General features: G+C 27.6%; 1 protein-coding gene across 4 annotated transcripts; it reads right to left on the bottom strand.

The window, feature by feature from the left end:
* Positions 1-1,902: 1,902 nt before the first annotated feature.
* On the bottom strand, positions 1,903-26,337 carry LOC107449408 (ras-related protein Rap-1b). Of its 4 annotated transcripts, none has more exons than XM_021146108.4 (8): positions 25,853-26,337; positions 24,765-24,852; positions 20,674-20,742; positions 18,483-18,539; positions 13,855-13,995; positions 12,453-12,596; positions 7,788-7,881; positions 1,903-3,156 (listed from the first exon to the last, which is right to left on the bottom strand). In XM_021146108.4, exons 2-7 carry the CDS (start codon positions 24,819-24,821, stop codon positions 7,792-7,794), a joined length of 558 nt encoding a protein of 185 aa, XP_021001767.1. In that variant the 5' UTR covers positions 24,822-24,852; positions 25,853-26,337; the 3' UTR covers positions 1,903-3,156; positions 7,788-7,791. The 4 variants fall into 4 exon arrangements, with proteins under 4 accessions (XP_021001767.1, XP_021001768.1, XP_021001769.1 ...); XM_021146109.4 differs by having other exon boundaries at positions 25,455-25,858; XM_021146110.4 differs by lacking the exon at positions 25,853-26,337 and adding an exon at positions 25,781-25,851.
* Between the last annotated feature and the right edge of the window lie 645 nt (positions 26,338-26,982).

The raw sequence follows: 26,982 nt of genomic DNA, 5'->3' as shown, positions 1-26,982 counted from the left end.
GTATCCAGTTTAATTTTTACGCTGAATCGAATGAAATCATACCCAAGTCTATATCTCTAATAGTTAAATTTTATATAGAAAGAGAGCAAATTGTGACTCATAGATTTTATGCGGGTGCTATCCAGGCAAGTGATGTATTAGCAACCTATAAGAGCACTTCAGTTCAATAGCTTTTAAGTCATCAGGGGTCTGTCCAGACATTTCTAGAAAGGTCCTGTTTTTGTAAAATTGTGAAAAAACTACTCATAATTTGTGACTATAAAATAAGCGTCAGTCACATTCTTTCAACCAGGGTCCTGCTTTTGTGAATTTGTGCAACAGGGTCCTGTTATTGCAAAAATTGCTAAAAACCTTTTAAACTAGTTTTTTAAATTGTGTATTGATACAAGATTCAGCTCAATAATTGCTGCTACTAAATTAGAGGTGCAACATACAAATATTTGGTATTTAGCCTGTACTACTCAGACAGAATATTCATTTCGGACAAGTAATGGAAATAAAATCACTCACATTTTTAATAATTTCAATTGACATATTTTGAATAACACAATGGTTAGGTTCAGGAAGCGAATAAACCCGGGAAGGCTTTATTCAATTAACAAAACAATAACTAAGATAAACAAATTTGTAAAGGGTCCGATTAAAAGATAATTTTGCGAAGGGTCCGTTTTCATGAAAAGATATTTTGTGAAGGGTCCGTAAACTGATCCAAATTTCTTCTAAACAGACCCATGCTTATAGAAGGTGTACACAGTTTGGAACATTTTTGCTCTTACCTACTTCAAAACTCTAATAATATTTTAAGAGTAAATGATCTGATGTGTTCCTATCGATTGCTTGAAAATACTTAATTAGTAGATTTGATATTTCATTAAAATCTCCAAGCAATTAATATGCAGAATTTTCTTTTCCAATTAAACTGTTTTTAGTCTTAATCTACGTAGCAACTTTTGGCTTTCTTCATTTTTAAATTGTTTGAATACGAATCATGATGTGCAGTCTTTAAATCACTTAAATATGAATCGTGGCGCTTCATATTAAATTAGCGTTAATACGGATAGTGATGCGTACATTAAATGCGGTCAGTGTGGGATTTCTCAGATCGCAAATGTTACTAGCAAAGAGATTAAATTGCAATGTGTAATTTGTAAATCAGGTCAATATAATAGAGAAACAAACCTATTCGAAAGACGTGAAGCAATAAGTAGCAAATGCCTTGATTAGCCTCACATTATTCGCAACGATGATTCGCAAATCACTTATCCGAATAGTGATGTGTAATTCGTAAACCACTTTAACGAAGCAAATCATGCTGTCTACTTCGTAAATTGCGCTAAAATGAATTGTAATATAACTCGCAATTAGCAATGAATACTAGTTGCGCACCTCGTCCCATGCCTCATGGTACAAAATAAAATTTATAATTTTTTTCTTAATGTAAAATTTCATTTTTTTAAGAATTATATTTCTCTTAACTGTAAAAAAATCTAAAAAATCATAAAAATTTCAGAACATTTAAGGACACTTTCTTTTTTAGGAATTTAAGAACTTGTACCATGTTCCAGTTTAAAATCGGACAACAGCAAATAACCCAAAATGTAATATAGTATCGGCAGTAGTATCTCTATAACTAGTACTTTTAATAAACATTACACTGCAGTGGCTATATTCTTGACAGAACATAACCATTTGATAAAAATTTTTAAAAGAAAAACCTGCAGAAGAAAAAATCAAAACGGTACTTAAAAATGTGGCTGGTCATTGTTTCACAATTCCCTTCATTTATAACTACCCAGTAAGAACACGGAACAACTTTGAAAAAGAATCACAAATCATTGAGACAATCAAGATATTACATAGAAAAGTATGGATCAAAACAGACAAAGATACTGACACACTGAATGAATTTCAATGTTAATTTAACACATTTATTTTAAAATGAAGACATCCAACAAGATAAATTTCATTCATTACATACAACTGAATAAGGGTAAACATTGAAAACATTTTCTTAAATAAAATTCAATTACTTAAATTTTTCAAATTAATATTTATCAATGTCACTTTGCTTGGGATAATAATGTCCAACTTTGAAGGTAATTCCTGTATGGTAAGATTTTTTTTTTTTTTTTTTTTCCTTTTGGACTTGACAAGCATAGGCACCTTAAACACAATTAGAAATACAGATGTAAAAAAGTTATACGTCAGTTTAAAAGCTCTGCTTGACAATGTGAGGACAGGTTAAAAACTTTTTATCTTAATTATTTTGGAAGCATTGGCCAAAATAACACTGCAATTTACATAATATACATATATATTTCATTTTTAAAACTACTATGCTAGATTGAAAAAAACAAAAACAAAAATAATTAATATATAATGATAGAAGATGAAATAAAATAAGTTACAAAACGCTGTGCACAAAGACATGAAGATTCAGAGGGGGGGAAACGGCAACAAGTTTCAAAACATTAGGAAAGGACTTTTCACTGAGGAAGAAAATTTCACCAATAAACTTCATTCAAGCGAGTGATTGTAGGTCATACCCTTCTTTTAGATTCCTAAACACATAAACATACATTCATTATAGCTAATAAAAATGGAATCTCCGCTACTATTTTGAGGATGATTGCGGTCTGCCCCCCTCGAATAAACGCTCAATCTAATAAGTGTGATTTTTAAAATTTATATGAAAATACGAAACAACTTTTGGAACTAACCCTACAGAAAAAATTACACTTTTATTGTCGCCTCCATTGTACAAAGTGTCACTCCGGCCCGCGCTTCAACCCAAATTATACAAAGACCGTTAAATGGGACACTGATTCAACACTCTTGTACAATTAGTTTCTTTAATCAATAGAGAATATTTGTTTTTTAAAAAAAATTAAGGAAGGGGAAGGAAAATAGATCAGATTGAAGAATCCTTAAAGAACACAACAATGTGGAAGTGCTGCGGTTGAAGGAACATGGTATTCATATTAATTATAGTAATATTGCAGCCTGGACCCCATTATTTAAGTTATAATGCTTGAACATAATTCTGTCACAATACACATGCTCCACAGTGATCAATTTTCTGTAGCAAAGTCACTTTTTTTTTCAAGACAAATTGAAGGGGGCCTCTGTACAGCATCACTACCAGTTAATCACTACCTGAAAAAAAAAAATAAGAGATTTACTTAATGCTAAAACAATAATAATCCAAAATCTTTTCAAACTTTTTAGGTACACATTTTTTTTTTTTTTTAAATTTAAGTACAATTCCTCGCACCATTTCGAATGTAGCGAGTCGTCGACTGAACAGAATATAATTAGCAAGCTATATTTCAATGTTGGTTAGAAGCAGGGTTGGCAAGTTTTTGACACACGACGGTTTTTTACCGGTTTATACCATGGTTTTTACTGTCGTGTCAAAAACCCCTCTGTCAAAAACCGGTTTTTTCCGTTTATACCATGGTTTTTACCGTCATGTCAAAAAACCCTCTGTCAAAAACCCATAGTTTTGGTAAAACTGTATTTTTATTTGAGTTTAACTGCTTATAATTTAAAATTAATTCATTTTTGGGCAATAAAATTAGAAAAAAAGTTGTTAAAAGATATTTAAGAACAGATACTTGCATTTTCCCAACATGATTATATCAAAACATACTATTTGAAGTAAATTATTAGGATAATAAACAAAATTTTCCACATTTCCAAGCATCATTTTGTTTGGCATATTACATTACTGAAGAATGTCAAGTCATTCTTGACTTAGAGTTTGTTAGTATAGTTACAAGTTTTGTTTAGCTTATTTCTAATATTTAAGAAATGCCAAATTTTAAACTCTTCTTTTTAGCTCTTGAATTTATTAATATTTCCAAGCTTTTTTGTTTGCTTATTTTTAACAATTAAGAAGTTCAAAATTTTGAATCCTTTGCAAATCAAGCTACAATGATAAAAGTAAGTATCACTATTTTCAATAAGTATATTACAATATTTCTATGTGAATGTATATCCTTCTATAAGAATACTTGTATATAGTTGCAAAATCAATAGCAATCATTTACAACATTCATTTATAAAGGCAATTTTGTGAAAATAATATATTGTCTGCTATATGCCATAAATTAAAGAAAACAGTAGGGTTTTTACCACTGTCATGTCAAAAACCAGTTTTTGACGACAAAAACCCAACCCTGGTTACCTGTTTCAAAACATAGTTACCCTACAAGGGGAATAAATTACCTTTAATTTTGAAGGAGAGTTTTTCAATATATAGAAGACTTTTTCTAGTTTCATTAACAGAAAACAGTTGTGGGGGATATCTTTTAATATCAGGATATGCATACTTTTCTTAAACTCATTTTTTGATTTAAAAAAAATTGATTAAGACAAATTTAATATCAATTCAAAATGTCACAATCACAAAAATATTTATAATAAGATTTTTATTTTATTTGGGAGGGTATTTAACTTTTTCAATCATTTTAATCTTCTAAGTATATAATTTAATATGAGGGCAAATTGGACTAGAATACCTAGTAATAGTGTTTCTACATTAGGTGAGTTTTTGCGATAATGTGAATCCGGTTAATTATTTTTTCTATATAAAAGTTGCAAGAAGGGGAAAGTTTCTTCCAACCTAAGTGGGAAAAAGTTTTTTTATTTAAATATTAGGAGTTAAATTTTTAAAAGTTTATAGAAAGTTAAATGCCTAAGAGTGTTAATATCCAAGTTTATTTAATAAATCCTTTTTAAATTAGTGAAAATAAAAAAGCATAAAATTTTAAAGAAAAATAAATAAGTATTTTTGCATAAAAGAATAGAATAAAACTTATTAATTTATTTTTCTCCTTTAAGTTAGTTAAGTTTAAGTTATTATTAAGTTCCTTTAAGTTAACTTAAAATATCATAATCAAATTGTCTGTAGTATTATATACAAATCAAAAATAATGTAACTATAACCAAATTCACAAATTACTTAGATATTTTTATTTATAAATTGCTCACTTTTTAGAGCAATGATTAATTATAAAAACTTTCTTAAAATGCGACGTTATTAAACAACTTCAGAGCTCATTCTAGGCAGGGTAAACAGGGCGCAGCACCCTGCTGCCCTTTTAGTTTAAAGAATCCACCCTGTTGCCCCTGAAGTAAATTAGTGCCCTGATGTAATAGAGTCCATACCCTTTTTGTCCTTTCTGTCCTAAGCCCTTCTTTATTTTTTCCCCAAACTCTACAATAGATTTCTTAAACTTTTATTGTTTTTTTTATTTAGTTTGTCATTGCTGTCAATACATAGATTTATATGGGAAAGGAAAAATAGCCATCACACCCCCTTGATGCACTTGTCTTAGAAAGTTTGCAGCTACTTCCACTATCATTAAATCATAATTATTATTAATCATTTTAATTATAAAATCATAACTACAGATACTCAAAAACATACATTTATTATTTTATTAATCTATGCATGAATTTTAAATAAATTACTAAGCTAATTAGCTCATTAATTCAATATGTATGTTGATTTATTAATAAAAATTAGTAATTAATATGATTGCTTTGCTACTTTTAGTAAAGTTTTAAGAAAAATTTCTTTTACTAATTGACAATGTTATTTAATAGAACGTGTAAAGCCCATAGAAAGAAATTATTGCCTTTTTAGAAAATAATGCCCTTTTTTAAACTTTTGCACCCTGCCCTTTTTTCTGCCTAGAATGAGCTCTGCAACTTAAAAGCTTTTACATCATTTTCATATTTGAACTGAAAATCATCAAAAAAATCTAATATTTTAAAGTGCTCGAGCAATTAATTTAATTTTAAAAAGTAAAGTTTGTAAGCTTTCAAATATAAATATCACAGCGAAGTTTTTTTTTTTTAACACTCTGATAGCTTTATAATTTACAATATATCCTTAGGATTTTCTAAAATAAAACTAATTGTTTCTCATATATAATGTTATTCTTTTAAAAGAAATTTAAAAAAATCTAAAAATACATTAGCATTAAAAAACTACAGTGAAAATTTTTTAATATTCTTCTATATTTTTATGTTTAAACAGTTTAAGTACATTTATATAATTGTGAGAGTACATATTTATTTAGGAAAATAAGAAACATAGATCCAAATTCAAAGAAATCATTTTAAAAGGTAGTAGTATTTAAAATAGTAGTTTTAAAGTAGATTTTAACATTTAGTATATAACTAAAATATGAAAATTGCTTTATTTTTAAAAAAATTAAATTCTTTTTTCCTTTTATAATGTGTTTAATTTTATTTCTTTTGCATTTGGATTATCATTTAATAATTTTATTAGACATTTTTATAATTAAACAATCATAAAAATTATATCGTAGTTAAATACTTTTATTTCAAATTAGTCCAGTTTCGAGTTTTTTTTTTTAGTGCCGGGAAGAAATCTGTTACTTCCTGAAGAAATTGCAACTTTGAGTCATAGTTATTATGTTTTATGTGATAGTTAGGTGATAGTGTTATTATGTTATAGTGATTATGTTTGTTCACTCTCACAATGTCATGTCCGCTCTTATGTCACGACACTTCAATCTATATATATATTTCTCTTACACGGCGATAAAAAAAAAGCCTCATTACAACTTCCCAAATGGCAACGCTAGAAAATCGACCAATGATTGCAGCTAAAAATGTCACATGCCAAATCTAGCTGAAATGGCTCAACATATAGTGCTTTTAAAAACGGAAACTGAAATAACCAGAGAGAGCATAAGCAAGGCAGAAGTGATAGTCTTTGTCGATAGATCTCTATTTTAGTATTTTGTCGAAAGCGCTTTTTTTTCCACGAATTTATATATTACGAATTTAATTGACGATTTTTGATTTATATCACGAATTTATTTTTTTTACTAGAATTTTTTTGTTTATGCAGGTTTTCTATTAAAATTCACTTATTTTAATTTTTAATAGACTTAATTATAGCCAAAATTTTAACCTTTTTAAAGAGATATCAGTTTTAGAAATTTTATCTTAAGATTTTATACTATAGCACATTTCTCATAAGTTTAACGAATTACATGTCATTTATTTGAATTCAAATTTATTTTAATGACTTAGTATTTACTAAAAAGATGTAATTTTTTTTCAAAAAAAAGTTGTTATATGGATTTGAATGATTGTTTTGAATTCTTAGAATTTTGTGCATTTGCAATGTATCTAAGTTAGTAGCGAACGAAGCAAACCATATAAGATTGCGGAATGCATTGCGCAGAAAATAGTATGCATTATGCTAGAGCAGACATTTATTTTACAAAATATTATTAGCAATGAAATAATTAGAAGCTTTGCATAGCTAGCAACTATAACTAAAAAATTTTACTTAACCTTTTTGGTACAGAGAAGCAGAATATCATTGTACATTCGTGAAACAAGAAGCTCTCCACAAGTTAAGAAAAGAATTCAAAATATTTAAAGCAATTAAGTATTGGAAGTAAAGAAGGACATCATGTGATGTTGACCACATTGCTACCACCATTTAGTAAGGACTAATTGTTAATAGTCATGGTGGATAGAACATTTTTTTAAAAATTTTTGCCAATTAATATAAGAAAACAAATTTTATCACACAACTATGCTTGGAAACTTTATAATTAAAGACAACTTTTGGTTTTATTTATTAATGAAATAACATTATAATAAAGAAAAATTTACTGGAGATTATAATTGATATAATACAAATTACATAAATAATGCAAATTTATTGTAAAATTACAAGTAAAACGTAATGGCGATTTAGTACAAATTTGTTAAAATAGAAAAATACTTACATATTTACAAAATTGAACATGTCTTTTTCTTTTTTAAATGCGGCTTTTTTTCAGGGTTTTTTCTATTAATTTGCCGGACAAGATCATAAAAAATCTAGAAAAAATTTATTCTTAGAAAGAATGTAAAACACATTAACAAAAATTATGAATTTAAAAACACTGCACATAGATATTTAAAACAATAACAAGTTGAAAACAAATTACAACTTAACTGGATATAATCAAAATGCAACAAACGGATGAACTATTACAAAACAATACCAAAATCAATAAAAAAAAGTTAGCTTTTTTACTGGTAATGAAAATATAATATGAAATTCTGTCACAATTACTTTATGAAACCTTTACTTAATACATTTTTAAACTAATGTAAGCCCTAGGTAACTATAACTACGTTCACTTATAAACTATTACATCCAGTGAGAAAAAAAATTTTAAAATAAATATTTTTTAAATCTTCTGACAAATGAATCTTACAACTGTGAGCAAAATTTTTCTGATTCGGTAAATAAGTTTACGAGACATTATGAAGTACTCAAGAAAAAAAAAGACACTAACACAGGAGTAATTGTGAGCCCAAGTCAAAATTCCGAAAAATTTCTTGACTTAAAAAAAAATTTTAATTGAAAAAAATTTAAACAAGGTTCTCTCAATATTTCTTAGTTTAGGTACTTAAAATATATTTAAAGCTTTACACATACCTATGATGACCTGGAGAAGTAATTAAAATTTACAAATATGTCTTTCTTTCTTGAGTTTATGATGATAACAACTATTTACTGATAAAAAATTAATATTAATCATGAATATAAGCTTATAAAGTATCTCTCTGCCTCTCCCTTGCAAACAAATAAAATAAACTGTGTTTTGAAGTTCCACCTTTGAAAATTTTAATTCCGGAAACTTCTGTGATCAATGATTTTTTTAAACGTCTGGACCTTCGATCTCCGGAAACTTCTGGATCACTGTTAGAGAAAATTCCGGAAATCCAGATTTTTTCCGGAGCACAATCAGCCCTGCTAACATTAAGGGAGCTAAATTTCTGACTGCTCTCGACTATAGGGCTTCTCTCATATTTAGATAGTCGGAATTCCAAACTAATTGAGGAAAAAGGTATGTTTATTAAAGTATGCTTTTGTGTTTGATTCTTAACTTAATTACATAATACTCATTAAATAGAATAGTAACTAACAGTCAACCCTTAGAACTCAAGCATTAAGATTAGTAATAACAGTTATTACATAACAAGGATGACATTTTTCCGCTTGTTAGCAAATTTCCGCTTTTTTTACTTTTGCCTCTCGAATTTCAGTCTTTTTATCGAAAACTCCAATTATCTCAAAGTTGCACTTTTTTTTATAAATATCCTACTTTTTCGAAAAAATCAGCCGTTGAAATAAAATAATATTTATTTCTGATTTTCAAATATGAACAGAAAATTCAAACTACATAGCTGACAATCCTTCCACATTTTTACTTATTTTAGCTATTTTCTCCGCGTTTATGCGGAGAAGATAAGATTTTCCGCATTTTTACCCGCCCGCCAGATAGTTCGTATTTTCATAATTCAGACGTCGTTGCTTCAAACGAGCCTTTTACAAGCCCGGAATTTGATAACATTTCGATTCTTATTTACAAGACTTAAAAATCCAATAACACAATTTGTATTTACACGTTTTTAAAAACTCTATGTAGCGATTCGTATTCATGTGAGTTTAAAATCCAATGTCGTGATTTGTTCATGCGGTCATAATATCAAACTTTGATTTTCGTATTTATATGTGATTTTAATATAAGACATTGGGATTCACATTCACGCAATCTAAAAATTATGCATCATGACTTTATCTACTAGATTTAAAAATTTTATGGCGTAATTTATATTTTTTCATTTTTAAAATCAAATATAGAGTTTTATATTCATGTGGTTTTAAAATCCATTATCGCGATTCATATTCAAGCGATTTTAAAATCCAAGATCGCTATTTGTATTTACGTGATTATCGCGAATAAAATCAATTATCATGATTCTTGTAATAGTAAGCTTTTCTTTAATTAGTCACTATAAATGTGACTTTTTCTATCGACAATTATTATTATATGTAGGCATATTCAAAACTTACATGCTGTGCTTGTTAAGAAGAATGTGACAAAGGCAGGTAAAGAAAGAAAAAATAAGATTTGTCAAAAGATGTTTGAAGTTGGGCTAACGACTTAATTACTCACCAATCTGTTTCCCCTCATTCACAAGCTGCATTACAAGCAATTTGACCTTGTTAAAGGTTTTTTTTTGCTTGTTTTGTAAAACATGAAGCATTTGCAGCAAATAAAACAAAAATTTTAAAAAAAGATATAGCAAACAAAAGCAATCACTTACAAAGTGATTCAATTTTTTGTGGAAAAAAAAGTTTATTAACTCAGCACCAAAATCAAAAATTAAAAAAACAATGCTGCTGTTATTTATGGTATAAAATGCGAAATTTTTATCATATGAAAAATAATTATATAAACAGTTTCTGATTATATGTTATTTTTTCAAACTAAAATAGCAATTTTTGTATGTTAAGGAGTTACTATATGTTTCTACTTCACAGTTATTGACTTGTTTCACAGGGCTCTAGTTAGATCAGATTATATGAACATAGTAATTCTAATTGTAAAAGTTTATTTTCTTTTCTAAATAATTTAAAAAGTCATGTTTCTGATATATTTGTTATAAATCACGTAACAGTATTTATTAAAAGAAAGGGACGTTCAATGTATGTTCTCAGAAGTTTTTATTTGCTAAATCAGGCAGTTCAAGTAATAATTGTCTCCTTTATGTGAACTGAACAAACATATAATTTCTAGCTTAATTTTTTCAATTGTTAATTTTACTTTTTACTAAATGTTAAGTATTGATGTAATCAGTCATTTATTATTAAATTAGTACACAATTTTATGTCAATACATAGTTATTTATTATCTTAAATTGCCAGCAATTTATTATTAAACAATTGCACATGCGTAGAATTTACTCACTGGAAATTCAGCTTTTTTGCCCTATCTCATCCCTGTACATAAAAATCTGATCATTACAATGAAAAGGTGATATTTTTGCTCAATGTTCATAAATTAAAAATAGCGAAACATTTGTACATCAAAACTGAAGATAAACTTTTTTTTGTAATAAAAATTTCCTACTATTTTTAACGTAAGACTTAAACATAATTATCAAAAAGTTTTCCAGAAAATATAATGAATGCAAAATTTGAAAGTTATGAAACAACTTTACATTTCTCATTAGAAAAATAGCAACTATTTTATTAGTTACAAGCCAATAGATTTTCCTTTGGAGCTAGGTGCACAATTATATACAGTTGTGGTGGCTCTTGAAAACTACAGAAATAAGTTTTCTAGATCAACCAACATTTAAATTTAGAAAATTTCTCAATAATCACTCAGAATTAAAGAACTGGAAGTAGGGCAAATAAAACTTAGTACTCCTAAAATACATAGATATCTTATCATATGCCAGTATCCACAGCATGAAGAAATATTTCACAACTCATAATTTTTTAAAAGTAAAAAATAAGAATAAAAAGTCTTACAAAAAAAAACTTATGTTTATCTTTTTGATTTGGAACATTTCAAAGTTAACCCGAGAAAATGAAGCATAATATAAAGTAGACAAAACTAGATTTAACTGTAACATCTTCTAAGATTGAAAACATTACATTTTAACACTTAATAACTTAATTTTTCACCTAATAACTTAATAAAATGTCGTAAAAATTTTCCTGAAGCCCAAACACCAAGAATACTGATTTAAATAAGTTTTCTGAGAGTTGTTTTCATTCAGGATTTCATTTCAATCATTAACCATAAGCAGGGGTGATTGTGCGCCCAAGTCAAAATTCCGGAAAATTTCTTGAGTTACACATACCTATACCATTTACACATACCTATGATGACCTGGAGAAGTAATTAAAATTTACAAATATGTCTTTCTTTCTTGAGTTTATGATTATAATAATTATTTACTGATAAAAAAATAAATATTAATCATGAATATAAGCTTATAAAGTATCTGGCTCTCCCTTACAAACAAATAAACTGTGTTTTTAAGTTCCACCTTTGAAAATTTGATTTCCGGAAATTCTGTGATCAATAATTTTTTTAAAAGTCTGGACCTTCGATCTCCGGAAACTTCCGGATCACTGTTAGCGAAAAATCCAGAAATCCGGATTTTTTCCGGAGCACAATCAGCCCTGCATAAGGAAATAGAAAAATGGATAAAATAGAAACAGTATGCAGAAAATTCTTTTTCGAAAAAAAAAAAAAACTGAAACTTATGAATAAGTGAAGAAACAAATTTCAATAGTAAGAGGACAAAAAAGCTTTCAGAAATAAACTAAATAACGTGGGTTATTGTTAAAAATCAGAAAAAAAATCAATGATCAACAATCTATCAATAAACAATAAGAAATCTTAGATCCACTTATTTAAAAGAACTGAGAAAAGCATGCGAGTCAATGAAGCTTTCTTTTACCAAGTTCAAAACACATATCAAGTCTCAAATGAAAAATTAAATTATCGTTCAGTTTTTTAATATCTGTTACTAATAATTAACACATACCTCACTATTTTTTTAAAAAACATCTGTTACCCATAATTAACACATACCTCACTGACATTAATCTTGGCTTTAGCAGATGATTCCAAGAAAGCACAGTTATTAAACGACCTTGCTAGGTTAGCACCTTGATCTTTACCAACCACACGTTCATCTTCCAAGTCACATTTGTTGCCCACTAAAATCATAGGCACCTGCAAATCAAATGCATTTTAAATTAAATTATTTTTGTAGAAAAAAATTAAATCTCATAAAATACATAACATTACATAACTACCCATCAAAATGAGAGTTTACTTAAATTTACGTTAAAAGGCTCAATTGCAGAAACCTGCCAAAGGTTAAATAATGCTACAATAGGTTATAAAAAGTAACAGGGTTCACACTTAATTTCAGAAAAAAAATTCCAACTTTTCCAGGCAGGTAAATTTCAATGAAAATCCATCCTATTTTTTATCCATGTCATACAATTTTTCATCAAAAAACATTTGGTATTAACATTTAACATTCATCAAACATTAGATATTGTGAGCAAAAACATAAAATGAGAATGAAGCGGAATTTCATAAAATAATTATAATAGATGTTAGAGTTATATAACTTGAATATCAATAACTTATTACAGTTACTGACAATTCTGAGACTCATTATTTTCCAGGTATGATAAGAATTTTCCAGGTTTTTTGTAAAAAATTGCAATTTTTCCTGCTTTTTAGAGTTTAGGGAGCCCTGAATAAGAATATAACAAATATTCAGCCCTTTTGCCAAATATCCGGCTGAATATTTGGTCAAATATTCAGCAAAGTATTATTTTTCACCTAATGAAGAAATTTCTTAGGTATTTTTCCGAAATATTATAAATTGTGAAAAGTTTTATGTTAGAAAAAAAAAATTATGTGATGCAACATTTACTTACAAATTTCTGAGTGAAATTCACATGGATTATAAAATCTATTTGTATGCATCGAGTATAAGTTTCCTTGTTACTTACTGATGAACTTATTATATATTTTATTTTTATTTCATATATTTTATTTTTATTTTATATTTTTATTTTACATATTTTATTTTTATTTTATATATTTTATTTACATTTTATGTATTTTATTTATATTTTATATGTTATTTAAACAGTTTGAGACCAGCTTAATATCTAAATTTATAGCAAAACTTCAAAGCACTTAAAATAATCAGTATTTTGCAAACAAAAAAGAAAATTTTATAGCAAACACAGAACAAATAAGAACACTATTAAAATATAAGGCCTATTTGTAAAATTGAAAAGGGAATATTGGACCTAACTAATTATGAATGCAATAAATTAATAGAAATTTTACAGCCTGAGCTCAAGAGTAGCTTCAAGATGCATTGCCTATATGTAACAAATATTAAGTCTATAGGACGTTTTTAAATCATTCTGACTAACTCATGAATAAAAAATCTTCAACTTACATCATCTGTGTCCTTGACTCTTAATATTTGTTCCCTTAAATCTTGCAAATCATTGAATGTGGATTGAGCTGTTATGGAATATACAAGAACAAACCCTTGGCCATTTTTCATATAAAGATCGCGCATGGCAGTGAATTGTTCCTGAAAAATAACACCTTTTTAGTACCAAAATAAATCTATAAAATTCTGTTATAGTAAAAAAATTGAACACAGATAACTAAATCTAAATTTGAAAGCAATTAATGTTATTTATTATTCATGTGTATTAAAGCAATTAAAACTTAAAAATGTAAAGAGCTAACTTATTAAAGATAAAAAAACAATAGAGAAATTATACTATAAAATATCTTTAAGAAAATTAGATAATGTTAATACACAATACTAAAACTTATGTTTTTAAAAATTCAAATACTCTCCATGCCAATATTTTATTTTAAATTTATATAATTACATTAAGTACATATGAAGTCTAATTCTGTATAAGGGTTTCTTCCTTGATTACTTTGTATTTAATCCATAAGAAAATTTTAAAAATTCAAAAGAGATATGCATAAATATAATCTCATTAGTCCAATATTGGTTAGGAATCTCAAGTTTTTGGTGTCAGTGAGATGATTAATATAAGATTAGGAAGGAAAATACAGTCCAAAAGGAAACAAAACTATATGGCAAGATTAAATAGAAATTAAGAGATTTTATTAACACATGTATAGCAGAGCTCAAAAAATCTCAACATTTTTATCTGCTGAAATAAAGTATTACATGCCTTAAAAAAAATTTATTGCTTTTTACAACAAAAAATTTTATGAACCTATTATAAATCTCTTAAAAATGATTTCAACTTTAAAGCAGTACTTTTGTTTTTAGAATAAATCAGAAACATTAAGCATTTTTAACAAAGTATTAAGTATTAACAAATAAAGTAGTAACAAATAAAGTACTAAGCAAAATAAAGAGTTGATGAAGCAAATGCAGAACATTATTCAGAAAAAAATGAAACTATCAAAATTATTTATTTATATAATCAAGTTCAATAATATTTAGTCCTTTGGTCTTATTAATTCGCCCCATCCGGCAAAATTTGAAGGACTCTTAATCATTATTTTATGGTATCTCTGAATATTAACATAGTTTTCAAGAGAGATTAAGATAATATTTTCGGTTATTGCAAAAACTGTGTGCAGTAAAGTCCCGATCATCCGATTTGCAGATCATCCAAGCTTCACCTTTTTTTTCAATGATAAATATAGCATTTAGAATTGAAATTAATTCAAAGAGATGGAACTATTTTAAGAGTTTTACTTAAGAGAGGAGGGAAGGGGGTCATTTATTTTCACACAGTTTTTTGAATCCTATATTTTTAATACATTATTTAACCCCATTACATTTGTTACCTCCTTTTTAAGAGTCCGATTCACATGATTTTGTCCTTTATCTTTTTCGGGTTTTTATTGCTACGAATTTCACGATTTTTAAAGTTTTTTTTTTATGCGATGATTCACGGACGCCAAAAAAGGAGAGTGTTTTTCCCTTACAAAATGTGAGAATATCGTCCATGATACAAGAATGAAAGAAAAAAATATTACATATTTATTAAAAAAAATTCTATACAATTCTATTTTATCCAAATAGGTTTCTTTTTGTAAACAACATTTCTGTTACTTTAAATTAGTAGCATGTAAATTTGTTATTATTAAAAGCAACTTGCAGAAAGATATCAGTGCTAGAGACGTTTGTCGCAGAAAGCCCAAAACAATTCTGCCACGGGGCATGCAACACGTTTTTGGAACTTTTATCAGTTATAAAATTGATAAATAAGAAATGAGGGTGGACCCCACATGACACTTATACCCATAAAAGAATAAACCAGAGCCTTGAATAATTTATGTGACATATGCATGATTTCAGAGTTGTAGTCTGTTTATTTTAAGCTTTGTTACTGTTTAAAGTTTCTAAAAATCTTGTATGTGCAGTAACTCTTGATAAGAACTAATTCACCTGGTTTGAACATTGCCTTGCGCGTTTCTTTTTCAATAGTGTATGAACTCTCAAGTTAAAAGTCTGCTTGTGCCTGTTCTATTTTAGCTTCCTGCTCTCTAACACCAACATTTTTCACACAGAAATTTTAAAAAATGTATAAACAGAAAATATGAAGAAAACTGCTATTGATATTGAAATAGATTTTGAAATTGAAATGTAATTTAATTTATCATTTATATATATTTTTTTTAATTGATGGGTGTCTTTTTTAAGGGTTTTGTGGATTATCTGAGAATTAGCTTATCTGCTCTTCATGGGCCACTCAATTCCGCAGATAATCAGGAATCTACTGTAGTTTTAAAAAACTCTTATAAGCCAATTGAAATGCGAATGATGCAAACATTATCTAAAACAAGTGTTGTTGGCCGCTTTTGTTAGATACCAATGACAAAAGCGTTCTGATGTTAAAATTGATCAATTTGAGCATGAATCAAATGAATTGTTGCATATCTAGTGATGACAAGTATCTTGACACTTTTAATAACTTTATTTTGTAAAAAAACAATTACTGAAATGTTACACTTTGAGACGTTGTAATATAAAAATATTGTTGTGCAGTCAATTTGATTAATTATATATACTTTTTAATGAATTTTTTTTTAAATGCTGTTTTATAACACCATACACTAAAAAAATTTAAAAAAATTAATGAGAAATTTCACCATTATCCATGTAAATTCTGTATTTTAAAAAAAAAGCTAAAAAATCAAGCTCTTAAAATAATTAAGTAATGACAATTTTATTAGCATCATATCAATATCTTGAAAATGCAGCTCATATTAATCAAAACCTTCTGAAACAAAAACAAAAAAAAAAGTACCATATGAAAAAGATTAAGTATATTGTCTATATTTTATTTCAGTCTAATATTATTCAAAGTATATAATAGTAGATAAAGTTATTTACGAAATATTTAATACATGGGATATAATATTCGTAGCAACAAATGAATAATTTGGTAGCCAATCAAAAGCTATGTTAATTTTCGTTAGTAAAAAATCCCTTTTTTGAAAATTTTATCAAAATTCACTTTAGATAACGAGGCTCCTCAGAATCAATTCAAACAATCTACCTGGTGTAAGAAGAGCATTGGAGCTCTTGTGAAAAAGAAATAAAAAAAACTAGCAGCAAATCCAAAACAAATATGATGTCTAGCAGAGCTCGTAGTACCTTACTTGCTTAAATCAAAATTTGTGACTAATACACATGAATTATCTGTGTTTCTGGGTTTAATTCTGATTACTATTACAAATATTTATTTTGTTAGAATTATTATAAACTGGTTACATTTTTATAAGTATCTTTCTTCGGGTGGTCATTAATATATACAGTCAGACCTCGATATAAGGTCACTTTTCCAAAGTCCCGGCTCACTGAATAGGAATTCTTTGTTACAGATTATCGGATATATGGTCAAGTTTTAAAAATTGTTATCGCTTATAAGGTCTTTTTTATCTGAGGCGAAGGAAGCGAACAAGCTACAATTTCTGAAATTGTTTCACAAGTTGTGGACAGTGAGGACAATGACAGCGATCCTGAGACTATAGCTGTAACCCAAGCGGAAGCCTTCAATGCAATAAATGTCATACGAAATTTTTTTGCAAACCATGAGGGAGCTGAGGAACATTTTGCGAAGTTACAAAATCTAGAGAACATTGTTCAAAAAATTAAACCAAAAACAAGACAGACCTGCATAAATGATTATTTTAAATAAGGTAAGATGTAATATTTGTATACACACTTTGAGAAAATTTGTAAAAAGCTTTATTTTAAACTAAAAAAAATTTTAAAAATTTAACTTTCTTTAATTCTTCACTAATTCTGTTAAAATTTATGGACTTAAATATTTAATTTATGGCCGATCGTTTTTGTTTGCATTGCCATTTTTATAAAGTCATAATGTGTACTATTTACGTGCTTAGTTACGAACTGCCAATGAATCGGTTAAAAGGTCACCCCGCTTATAAGGTCAATTTTGTGATGCCCCTTAGGGTTACCTTACATCGAGGTCTGACTGTATTAATAATGATTTTAAATTTTAAAACTATTTTTTAAATAAATAATTTTTCTTAAAAAAATCCACCTTTAAATGTTCATTTTCTTATAATTTTCAGTTTCAATTATAGAAATAAACTTTCCAAGTTGTTTATTAATTAATAATTTTTTGTTATACCTTCTGAAAAAAATATTCATATAGATTGCCTTTAGTTATATTTATTTGCTACAAATTTTTCTAGAGCTACAAATTAGAGAGAATTACTTTTTGAATTATACTCATAAAATAGTATGAGAGGATAATTTAGAAATTGAAGATAAAATTCAGTTATTACACATTTTGATAAATATTTACGATGTTACCCTTTCAAAACTCAAAGTCAGAGAAGAAGTATCTTGTCCTGCTTTATTCTCAGGGAGAACTCAGTACACATATAAAATATAATAAGTAATATAGACTACACAAGATAGTCTTACAGCTTGGAAAACAAACTTTTATAAAAAAAATATATTACTAATAGAAATTATATATGTGAGAAAATCTCACCACAAGAAACATTAAAAATAAATAATAAATACTGAAAAACACTCACTGTGCCAGCAGTATCCAAAATTTCTAGCATGCACTGTTGTCCATCTACTTCTACTTGCTATAGTAGAAACATGAAAAAAAAACATGTAAAAATTCTATATTTAAAATAAAAAGAATAAAATACAAGGCAATTTGACAGAATTTAATATTTAATTAAGATAAGAAATTCTGGAAGATATTTTAAAGGATTCATAAATGAGATTGAGAAAATTTCTTAGACTTGAAACACTGAATGAAAGTGTTTGCTTAAAAACTTTCTGAGGCAATTTAGAATAAATGCTTGAAAATTATTAAATATTTTTAATCAATTACATAGACAAATACAGAACAAAATGATATTCATTGAAGTAACACACATTCTTTTAATTTTAAACATGTGTGTATATGCATTTCAGGTCAATATGTTACAAAAGAAATAATTAGTTATAAGTCATAATGACTAAATAAAATCTAAAATTATCTGCCGCATTGACATTCTTCCGATTGTCTTGCGTGAGATTTTCACCTAACAGATTCAAATAATTAATAGCACTAATTATTGCTTTACCTACTTCAAAATTAATAGCCATTGAACTAATTTCTTCAGCATTTTTTTATTACGCTATTTAGTACTTTACTTAGATAAAACAACATATTACAAAAAAAAAAAAAGAGTACAGTAGTTTCGTTAATAGTGCGTAAGTTCTGACTAATATATTATATTTTAAAATTCATGATTTAATAATACCAGATACTTAATTTTATTTTAAATACACGGTTTATGACATTCTTTACAAATAGAAAATTCAGACTAAGGATATGTTTTTAAAAAAAAAACATTCTTAATTTTAGAAAATTTTCTAAATATACAAAACAAAAAACCTGGGGAGGGGGGAGAGGCCTAATCTAATCTAATAAAAGTCTAATGCTAATAAAAGTCTAATGCAAAAGCCAGTAAAGTGGCAAGATTTGAAATGAAATGTTTTGTTGTCTGTTCCATTGTTTATTTTGACAACTATTTGCCACATAGTTTCTTGTAAAGTTATGATATTATCAAACTTAAATGGGATAACTAAGTAATCTGATTAAAAAAAATGCATACATTACTTAAATTCAAAAATATTAAAATTAGATATAACCCTATATCCATAAAATATAAAGAGGAATTTTTTACATATAAATTACACCATTTCTCAGGGGTAATATTGGCCTGAAAATTTTATATGTAAAAAAAATTATATAAATTTACATACCATATGCGTTTTATATCTAACATAACTTTTTGAACTAACATTTAAAATTAAATTACCTGCCAATGCAAAATATCACACATTCAAGAAAAAACCTACTTTTTACAAAAATAAAGATATTGCATTTTAAAATCATGTGAATATGAATCGAGATATTGGATTTTAAAAAAGTTAATGTACAAATTGCAATATTGAATTTTTAAACCGAGCAAATAATTCTACTCTGCATACTGCTTGGATTGCATCAATACGAATCACAATGCACAGTTCTTAAACCACATATTAATGCAAAAATTTATGTTTGATATTACAAACGTGTGAACACAGTGATATTTGGTTTCAAAAATACGTAAATACAAATCGTGATATTGGATTTTTAAATCGTGCGAATACTAATCGCAAAGTGTAGTTTTTAAATCAGATAAATACAAAAATTGATAGATATTAAAATAGTGTGAATAAGAACCACAATATTAGTAGAGTTGGCACAGTTCCAAATATTCAAAATGGGAAAAAGATGCTAAACAAAAAGAATCATGTTAGATTAGTTCTTTGCATAATTGGCGAAAGAATGTATGTAAATGTCTCATAAACAGGATTTAGAAAAAGCTTCAAAATTTTGTCGGGTTATAGGTCTTAAAATTCTTGATAGGTCTCAATTCACGGAAGTCTGAGAACCCCCAGTGTTCTAGAGATATGCAGAATATTGCAATATTCGAGCAAAAATCGATTGTCCTGCTTCTAGTTTTTAGACCCGGAAGAATGACACGAAAAACCAGAAATTCATTCAAATTCCTATTTCTAGTGGGAAAAAATTTTACAATCTAATTAATCTATATATTCACAATTTTATACAAATCCTTATCTTGGAAATATAAAATACCAAACCTATTGACCTAAAGCAAACAATTTATAAAATGACAGAAATAAGTTCAATTAAAAAATTTAAATATATTTTCTCACCTTACGATAGCTATCTTCTATAGTTGGATCATACTTTTCTACAAATATGCCTTGTACGAACTGCACTGTCTAGAAAATTAAAATTTTTAATTATTAATAAACAAAAATTCATTATCTTGGTGTGATTATATGCAACTAAATAGTCCCTTGTGATTTAAAGTTTCAAAAGTCTTAAAAAAGCATTAGTTTTGCCTTATTTGTTAAAAAAATACTAGTTTTAAATAAATAAATAAAAAATCAGGAATTTTGTGTACACTTCATATAATAATGCAAATTTGATTATTTTATAGGCAATTTAACAGCACACACTTAGAGAAACAGATATAGTCTATTGCTATAATTATGAATCTTATTTATAAGATTAGTATACAGATTCAACTTTACACTCAATTTTTAGGCCCATTAAAAAATAAGCTAGCTTGATATTTATTGCCTTTTCTGTCATAAAACCACATAATACCTTCTTAAATTTTAAGACCTTACAAATCAGCTTAATTTTGGAGTTTCTAACATATTTTGAAAGAATTTTCATAAAATTAAATTCTTAAATAATGGGTCATTAACAAATCATATCTTCAATTGTAATTGAACGAATCTTATGATACACTCACATAAACAACTATTTTGTAGAAAACATTCCCTCAAAGTAATTCTCTCCTCGATATTGACAAAAACATATAGAAATAGTTTAAAACTAAAAACATCACTAGAAGCAGAAATCTGTTGATCTTCAACACTGTGGAAATATTCTAAAATTTATCAGTTTGTAAAATTATCTAATGAGGCTTGCTTCATTATATATCACCAATACTTATTTAAATATTCAAGCAAGCAATAATCTGTGCAAAAATTTTATTTCGATAGCGATTTTTTAGGAGACTTACTCAATTTTAGGGAATTTTCTAAAATGTAAAAAAAAAAACAGGAGAATTTTATTGAATCAGGAGACTAGGTGAAACTGGCAAAATCCAACAGAGTTGGCAGCTATGTATTTTTTCTCTACAAAGCTTTTTTTTTTTTTTTTTTTTTTTTTAAAAAAAAAAGAGTGGCTTTTTCTCTAAGCTGTTTGAAGACATTCTTTACTCTTTCTGATTCATCTTCTGTGTGATAAGGTTCCTTTTCCAGAGTCGAAATCAGAAAGGATGGGCAAACCACAGGACCGAGCATACACTAGTGAAGGGATTGTGTCAACTTAAAATAAAGAGTGCAAATAGTTTTTTTAGCAAACTTATTTTTGAATAATCCAATCACTTAAAGAACATTAAATAATACATCTGGTTAGGAATTTTTTTTTCTCGAGTCCAGCAACCTTACAGATGCTTTGAAAGCAAAAATAAATGTTCTCAAAGGTCTGAATTTGATTTCTGCAGTTTTGGACAATGTTGATAAAAAGCATTTCCAATAGGCATAATAAAGCAGGCTTCTTGGTTTTGTCCCTCTGTTTAGTGTTAATTTTTGAAAACTTAGATTTTTTGCTTAAGAGCAAAATTTATCACAGTTCCTGTTTTTTAAATTATACGTAGATAAGAAAATAATGAAAAACTCCAAATCATTGTCTCCTAATCATTGTCTGCTTAAATAATTATTAAAAACCAATAAAATATTTTTAACTACGAATCAGTCAAAAAAATTACCACTATGCAAACCACCACATAGGGGAACATTGGAATCTAATATTCTAACTTACATTTCGCTATTTATCTTTTGTTATTACCTCAAATATTTTTCTCCACTTACCAAAAAACAATTCTCAATATTTTATCTCCTTATTTATTTTTACAAAAAACAATTTATAATCCGTAAAGGATAACAGATTTATGAATATTCAATAAAGCAGTGGAAACAGAAACATCAAACTGTGTTCATTACGCTTCAAGAAAAAGAATAAGGTCTCACATTTCAGCCTCACTATATCCTAAAATGCCATCCCGGTAGTGCCATCCCGGTTAATGCCATCAATAAATACAATCCTAATATATTCAAAGCTCACTTGAAAAAACAGCATTTTCTAAGCATAAATCATCCATTTAATAAATAAAAAACGCAGATCTATATCAAATTTTAACTCCATAACAACAGGTTTGACTGCAACAGTTAAAAGACTCTGCGCTGTAAGTTTCATAAAAATAATCACACATACTATTATTGAATGGCGCTAAATAGGCATATCACAAAAAAGATACAATAATAAACACTGAAAACATACTGTTACTCCCTTCGGCAGTCATTATTGCCAATGTTGGCAAGTAAAATATTTAGAAAAAAAAATTAAGTGAGGACACATAACAAATCAGTTCTAAAATAAACTAGGAATAAAGATAAAGCCTTTTTTTTTCAATAAATGCTATTCATTTATAAAATATTTTTAAGATTTAAATGAATTATTTAAACAAAATAGAGCACCAAATATTAATGAATAATTTAATAAATTTTGTTGATAATTAAACAAAATATTGAAAATAGTTTCAATAAACAAAAGCTAATGAAATAAGAACAATCTCACATAGAATGTTACAAAAACAATACAGTTTCTATTTGAAATTGAAAAAGCACCGGGCACATGAAATTATCCTGCAATCATTGAGCCTATAAGCAAAATTGTACTGAAATTTCCTTGTTGTAAACTGCATTAAGCATTATTGAATAACATGGAGAAAACCGGCTTATTGATACTTATAAATGAAGTTTAAAAAAAATCCAGAATTAAAGATTAGAGGTATAATTAAATGATAAAAGCAGTCTACATTTAAAAAATGCTAAAACAAAATAATGACAATTTGATATTTAAGAAAATTTCTCTTAAATTTTTTTTTTTCAAACTTATTTCTTATTTGAGAACTTTTCTTATAAAATGTTACTTAAATTTTTTTACTCGCTATATTTGCTTTTACTTTACCTCTAGAGTTTTTAAAAATATATTCATTTTTATGATTAAGATATTGAGATATATAAGTAGTAAGACTATATTTAAGAAACTTCCTACCCAAATACACAGTTTCTAACTATGCAGCCCTATGATAATAATTGGTAAAATCTACAAAAGAGCTTTTAGAGCATACTCCCAAATTAGTTCAGCTTTTGAAAAGCAAACAAATGCTCCACAGTCTGCCTTTTGTATGATGCAGTACTTAGATTTTATGTGAAATTCCTTATTAAATAATAATTATTTAATTAGAATCTTAAGTGATTCTGTCAGAAAAACAAACTATAATAAAAATTTCAAAATTTAAAAAAAGACTATTGAAAATTTTAAGAAATTTATTGAGCCTGGTTAGATTCTCTTACTCTCTTAATGCACCAATCATATTCTCAATTTTTAAATATATATTTTATGGGAAATTTTATTTCTTATGAAAACATTACATGCAAAAATACAGTGAACAGCATTGAAAAGTATGTATTACGTACAATGAGAAGTTTGTTTTTCAATGTAAGCTATAGCCACTAAATTTTTTTTTTTGGTAATAGAAAGATTTCCGTATCGTGATCTGCCAGTCTTGGTAATTCTCAAACATCAGGCAACGAGAAAATAAAATTAAAAATATCACAGAAAACTACCATACGACAAATTACCACCCTCGGACAAACCTCTAGATATTTTTTTAAAAATTCTAGAAGTTTAGGATCTATTTTGCGCCTTGGCGATTGTAGTTTGTGTGACAGATCAAAGTATGGGAATATCTTCTCCTTAATTAGTATTAGTTTCTTTACAGTCTATCTCAAAAGAATGGAAATAAATTTTACATTCATTACAAAAAAAGAAATATCTATTTTCTCAGGACAATGTGCTTATCACCTTTTAAAAAAAATCTGCAATGAAAAGATATCTCAAAGAAATCACAGTAATTGGTAACAGCTGCTACCCAGTGCAAAGTTTTTTCTACCAGTTACAGTGAAAAACTTAAAACAGAAAGAAAATAAAAAAAATAGATATAAGTAACTCAAGATACTACAAATTTTTTTAATTATTATGACGCCACACATAAAACAAGCAACAATGCATTAGCAGTGTAAGCTTTACGGAAAAAAAGTATTTCATAATAAATTTGACAATAGGAAAAACTGGCACATATAACGAAAACAAAACTTACCAAAGCACTTTTTCCGACACCTCCACTGCCTAAAACTACGATTTTATATTCTCGCATTGTGGGCGTGGTGAAAATTAATTTTCAGTACCTAAAAAGTTCATAGAAAAAGTTTCAATTATATCAAGCGTAGACAGTTTTATCACAGGTTTATTTTCACAAATTGTTTTATACAAATTGAATCCTGTTTTTTCATATTATATTTCCATATGCCCATTTTTCCTCTAGCTGCAAAGGCAGCTCTACATGAGGCATAATCATTTACAAAACCAGATAGTAACTGAATTGACATTATAATGAAAATAATAACTATAAATATTTCTGAAAGTACTAACACAATATAAATATGAAAACTAATAAAATGTGCTATATAAAAGGTATACCAGTCTTATAAACTACAATTAAATGGTATTAGAACTTTTTTTAATCATGACTGCTTTAGTAAAACAATATTCTGTCAAACAAATTAAATTTTAAAAAAGCAAAAGAATAAGAATAAAATTTGAAATCAAAATAAAAATACAGTTAATAGTTTCATGCATATATGTGAAGCATACTCCTAACACATTAAGTCGACAATTTTCCTACAAAAGGTAGGTGTGGTTTGGATATAGATAAAATAGATTAATAATTAATGCATAACAAATCATAATAATATAAAAAATAATAAAACTTTTTAATGAAAACACCAACTTAAGTCAACTGACACTCGTGCAGAAATTACAAACAAAACTTTTTGCCCACTAGTCAGTGCTTATCTCTTGAGCTTTACCCAGATTCGCTCACTCAAGTACTTATACGGAAATATTATAATCAATTACAAACGCAAATTAGAACTAACAACAAATAATGGCTAAGCAATAAAATTACAAACAAGAGTAATTAAACTCGCGGCCGGTAGGTCTGTCAGTTTTATTGTAAAAATGTTTTAGGGTGCCACTCATGCTTATTAGTCAGCTGTAATAATCGGTATTCGCCGAAAGCATTACAGCATCTAATTCGAAAATAAGAATACAAACTTAATTGCGGTGAGAGGGAAATATGTAAAAAGGAGTTGTATAAACTGAAAGCTTTCAATTATATGAACTTACCCACGAGAAGTAAAAAACCCTAAAAAAAATTCAATACGATTATCAACCTCAGTAGATGGGCGATGGCTACTTCACTTCCGTAAATGGTGACGTAACAGAGGTTCCGGATATGAAAAATATATATTTTTTATAATTTTAATGTAGCGATAGTGTCAAATACATTAAAAACTCTACCAAGAAAACATGATGAAGAAACAAACGCAATTAATTTCGAAGAAAAATTATAACTCTCTTAATCAACAACGATTGACTCAAAAACTAATTTTTTGCCTGAATAACTAACTTTTCCACTAATCCTGCCCTCGAAAATTATGCAAATGTCTTAATTTATATATTAAATAAGCTGTTATTTATGTGTCAAAATTAAAATCGAAATTTAAAAATTAGTTAAAATTCAGAACCGTCCTAAAGTTTCATTTTTGCATAGTCATGTGATCAAATCTAACCAATGGGACGTATTCACACAGATGGTTCAAATGTGGCTTAAAAGATCATTTTCACTGCATACGGTTCACGAAATTCTGATAGCGACATTAGAGAAAGAGAGCCAGATTTTTGTAAAAAAGTTTTCCGAGAAAAAACTCTCCACTCAAGATCTTCATTTTTCTCTACGATGATCTGAAGTGCATGAGCTGCATCAAGTATAGATGGCTTGAGATTATTCATACTGGATATGAAAGAATCGCTTGCGTGAATTTGGTGACGCAAATGCGAATCTAATGGTAAAAATACATTTAACTGCAAAAAACTGACCAATGGGGTTCCATTTAGCATCTCTAAATTCCCATACGTGACTCTCACAAGCAGTGAGAACGATCATTGCAAAGAATAATCACTGTGGGAATCCATTGATTCCATTAGAAATCACTTAACTGATCTACGCCAGTCGGACGAGCCATTTTATGTCCTTTAAATGGGCCATACTCGCAGGAATACTTGTAGGAAGCGAGTACAAACAAGAATAAATTCCTAAATGTTCGTATTAATAAGCTCTGAAGTCATGTACAGTGCGCCAAAAGCAAAACTGATCACCCTTTTGATCGGATCTTCACGTTCTAGAACTCAATCATAATGGCTCGAAGGGGTGACCTCAATTATGCTAATTAATAAATGCAGACGATATTTTAAGT

This window comes from Parasteatoda tepidariorum, chromosome 1, assembly GCF_982258835.1.
Source record: "Parasteatoda tepidariorum strain Cologne lab strain chromosome 1, Ptep-v5.0, whole genome shotgun sequence".
NCBI classification, from domain to species: domain Eukaryota; kingdom Metazoa; phylum Arthropoda; class Arachnida; order Araneae; family Theridiidae; genus Parasteatoda; species Parasteatoda tepidariorum.
Note: the sequence above shows the minus strand (reverse complement) of the source record. Positions and strands in the feature narration are given on the sequence as shown.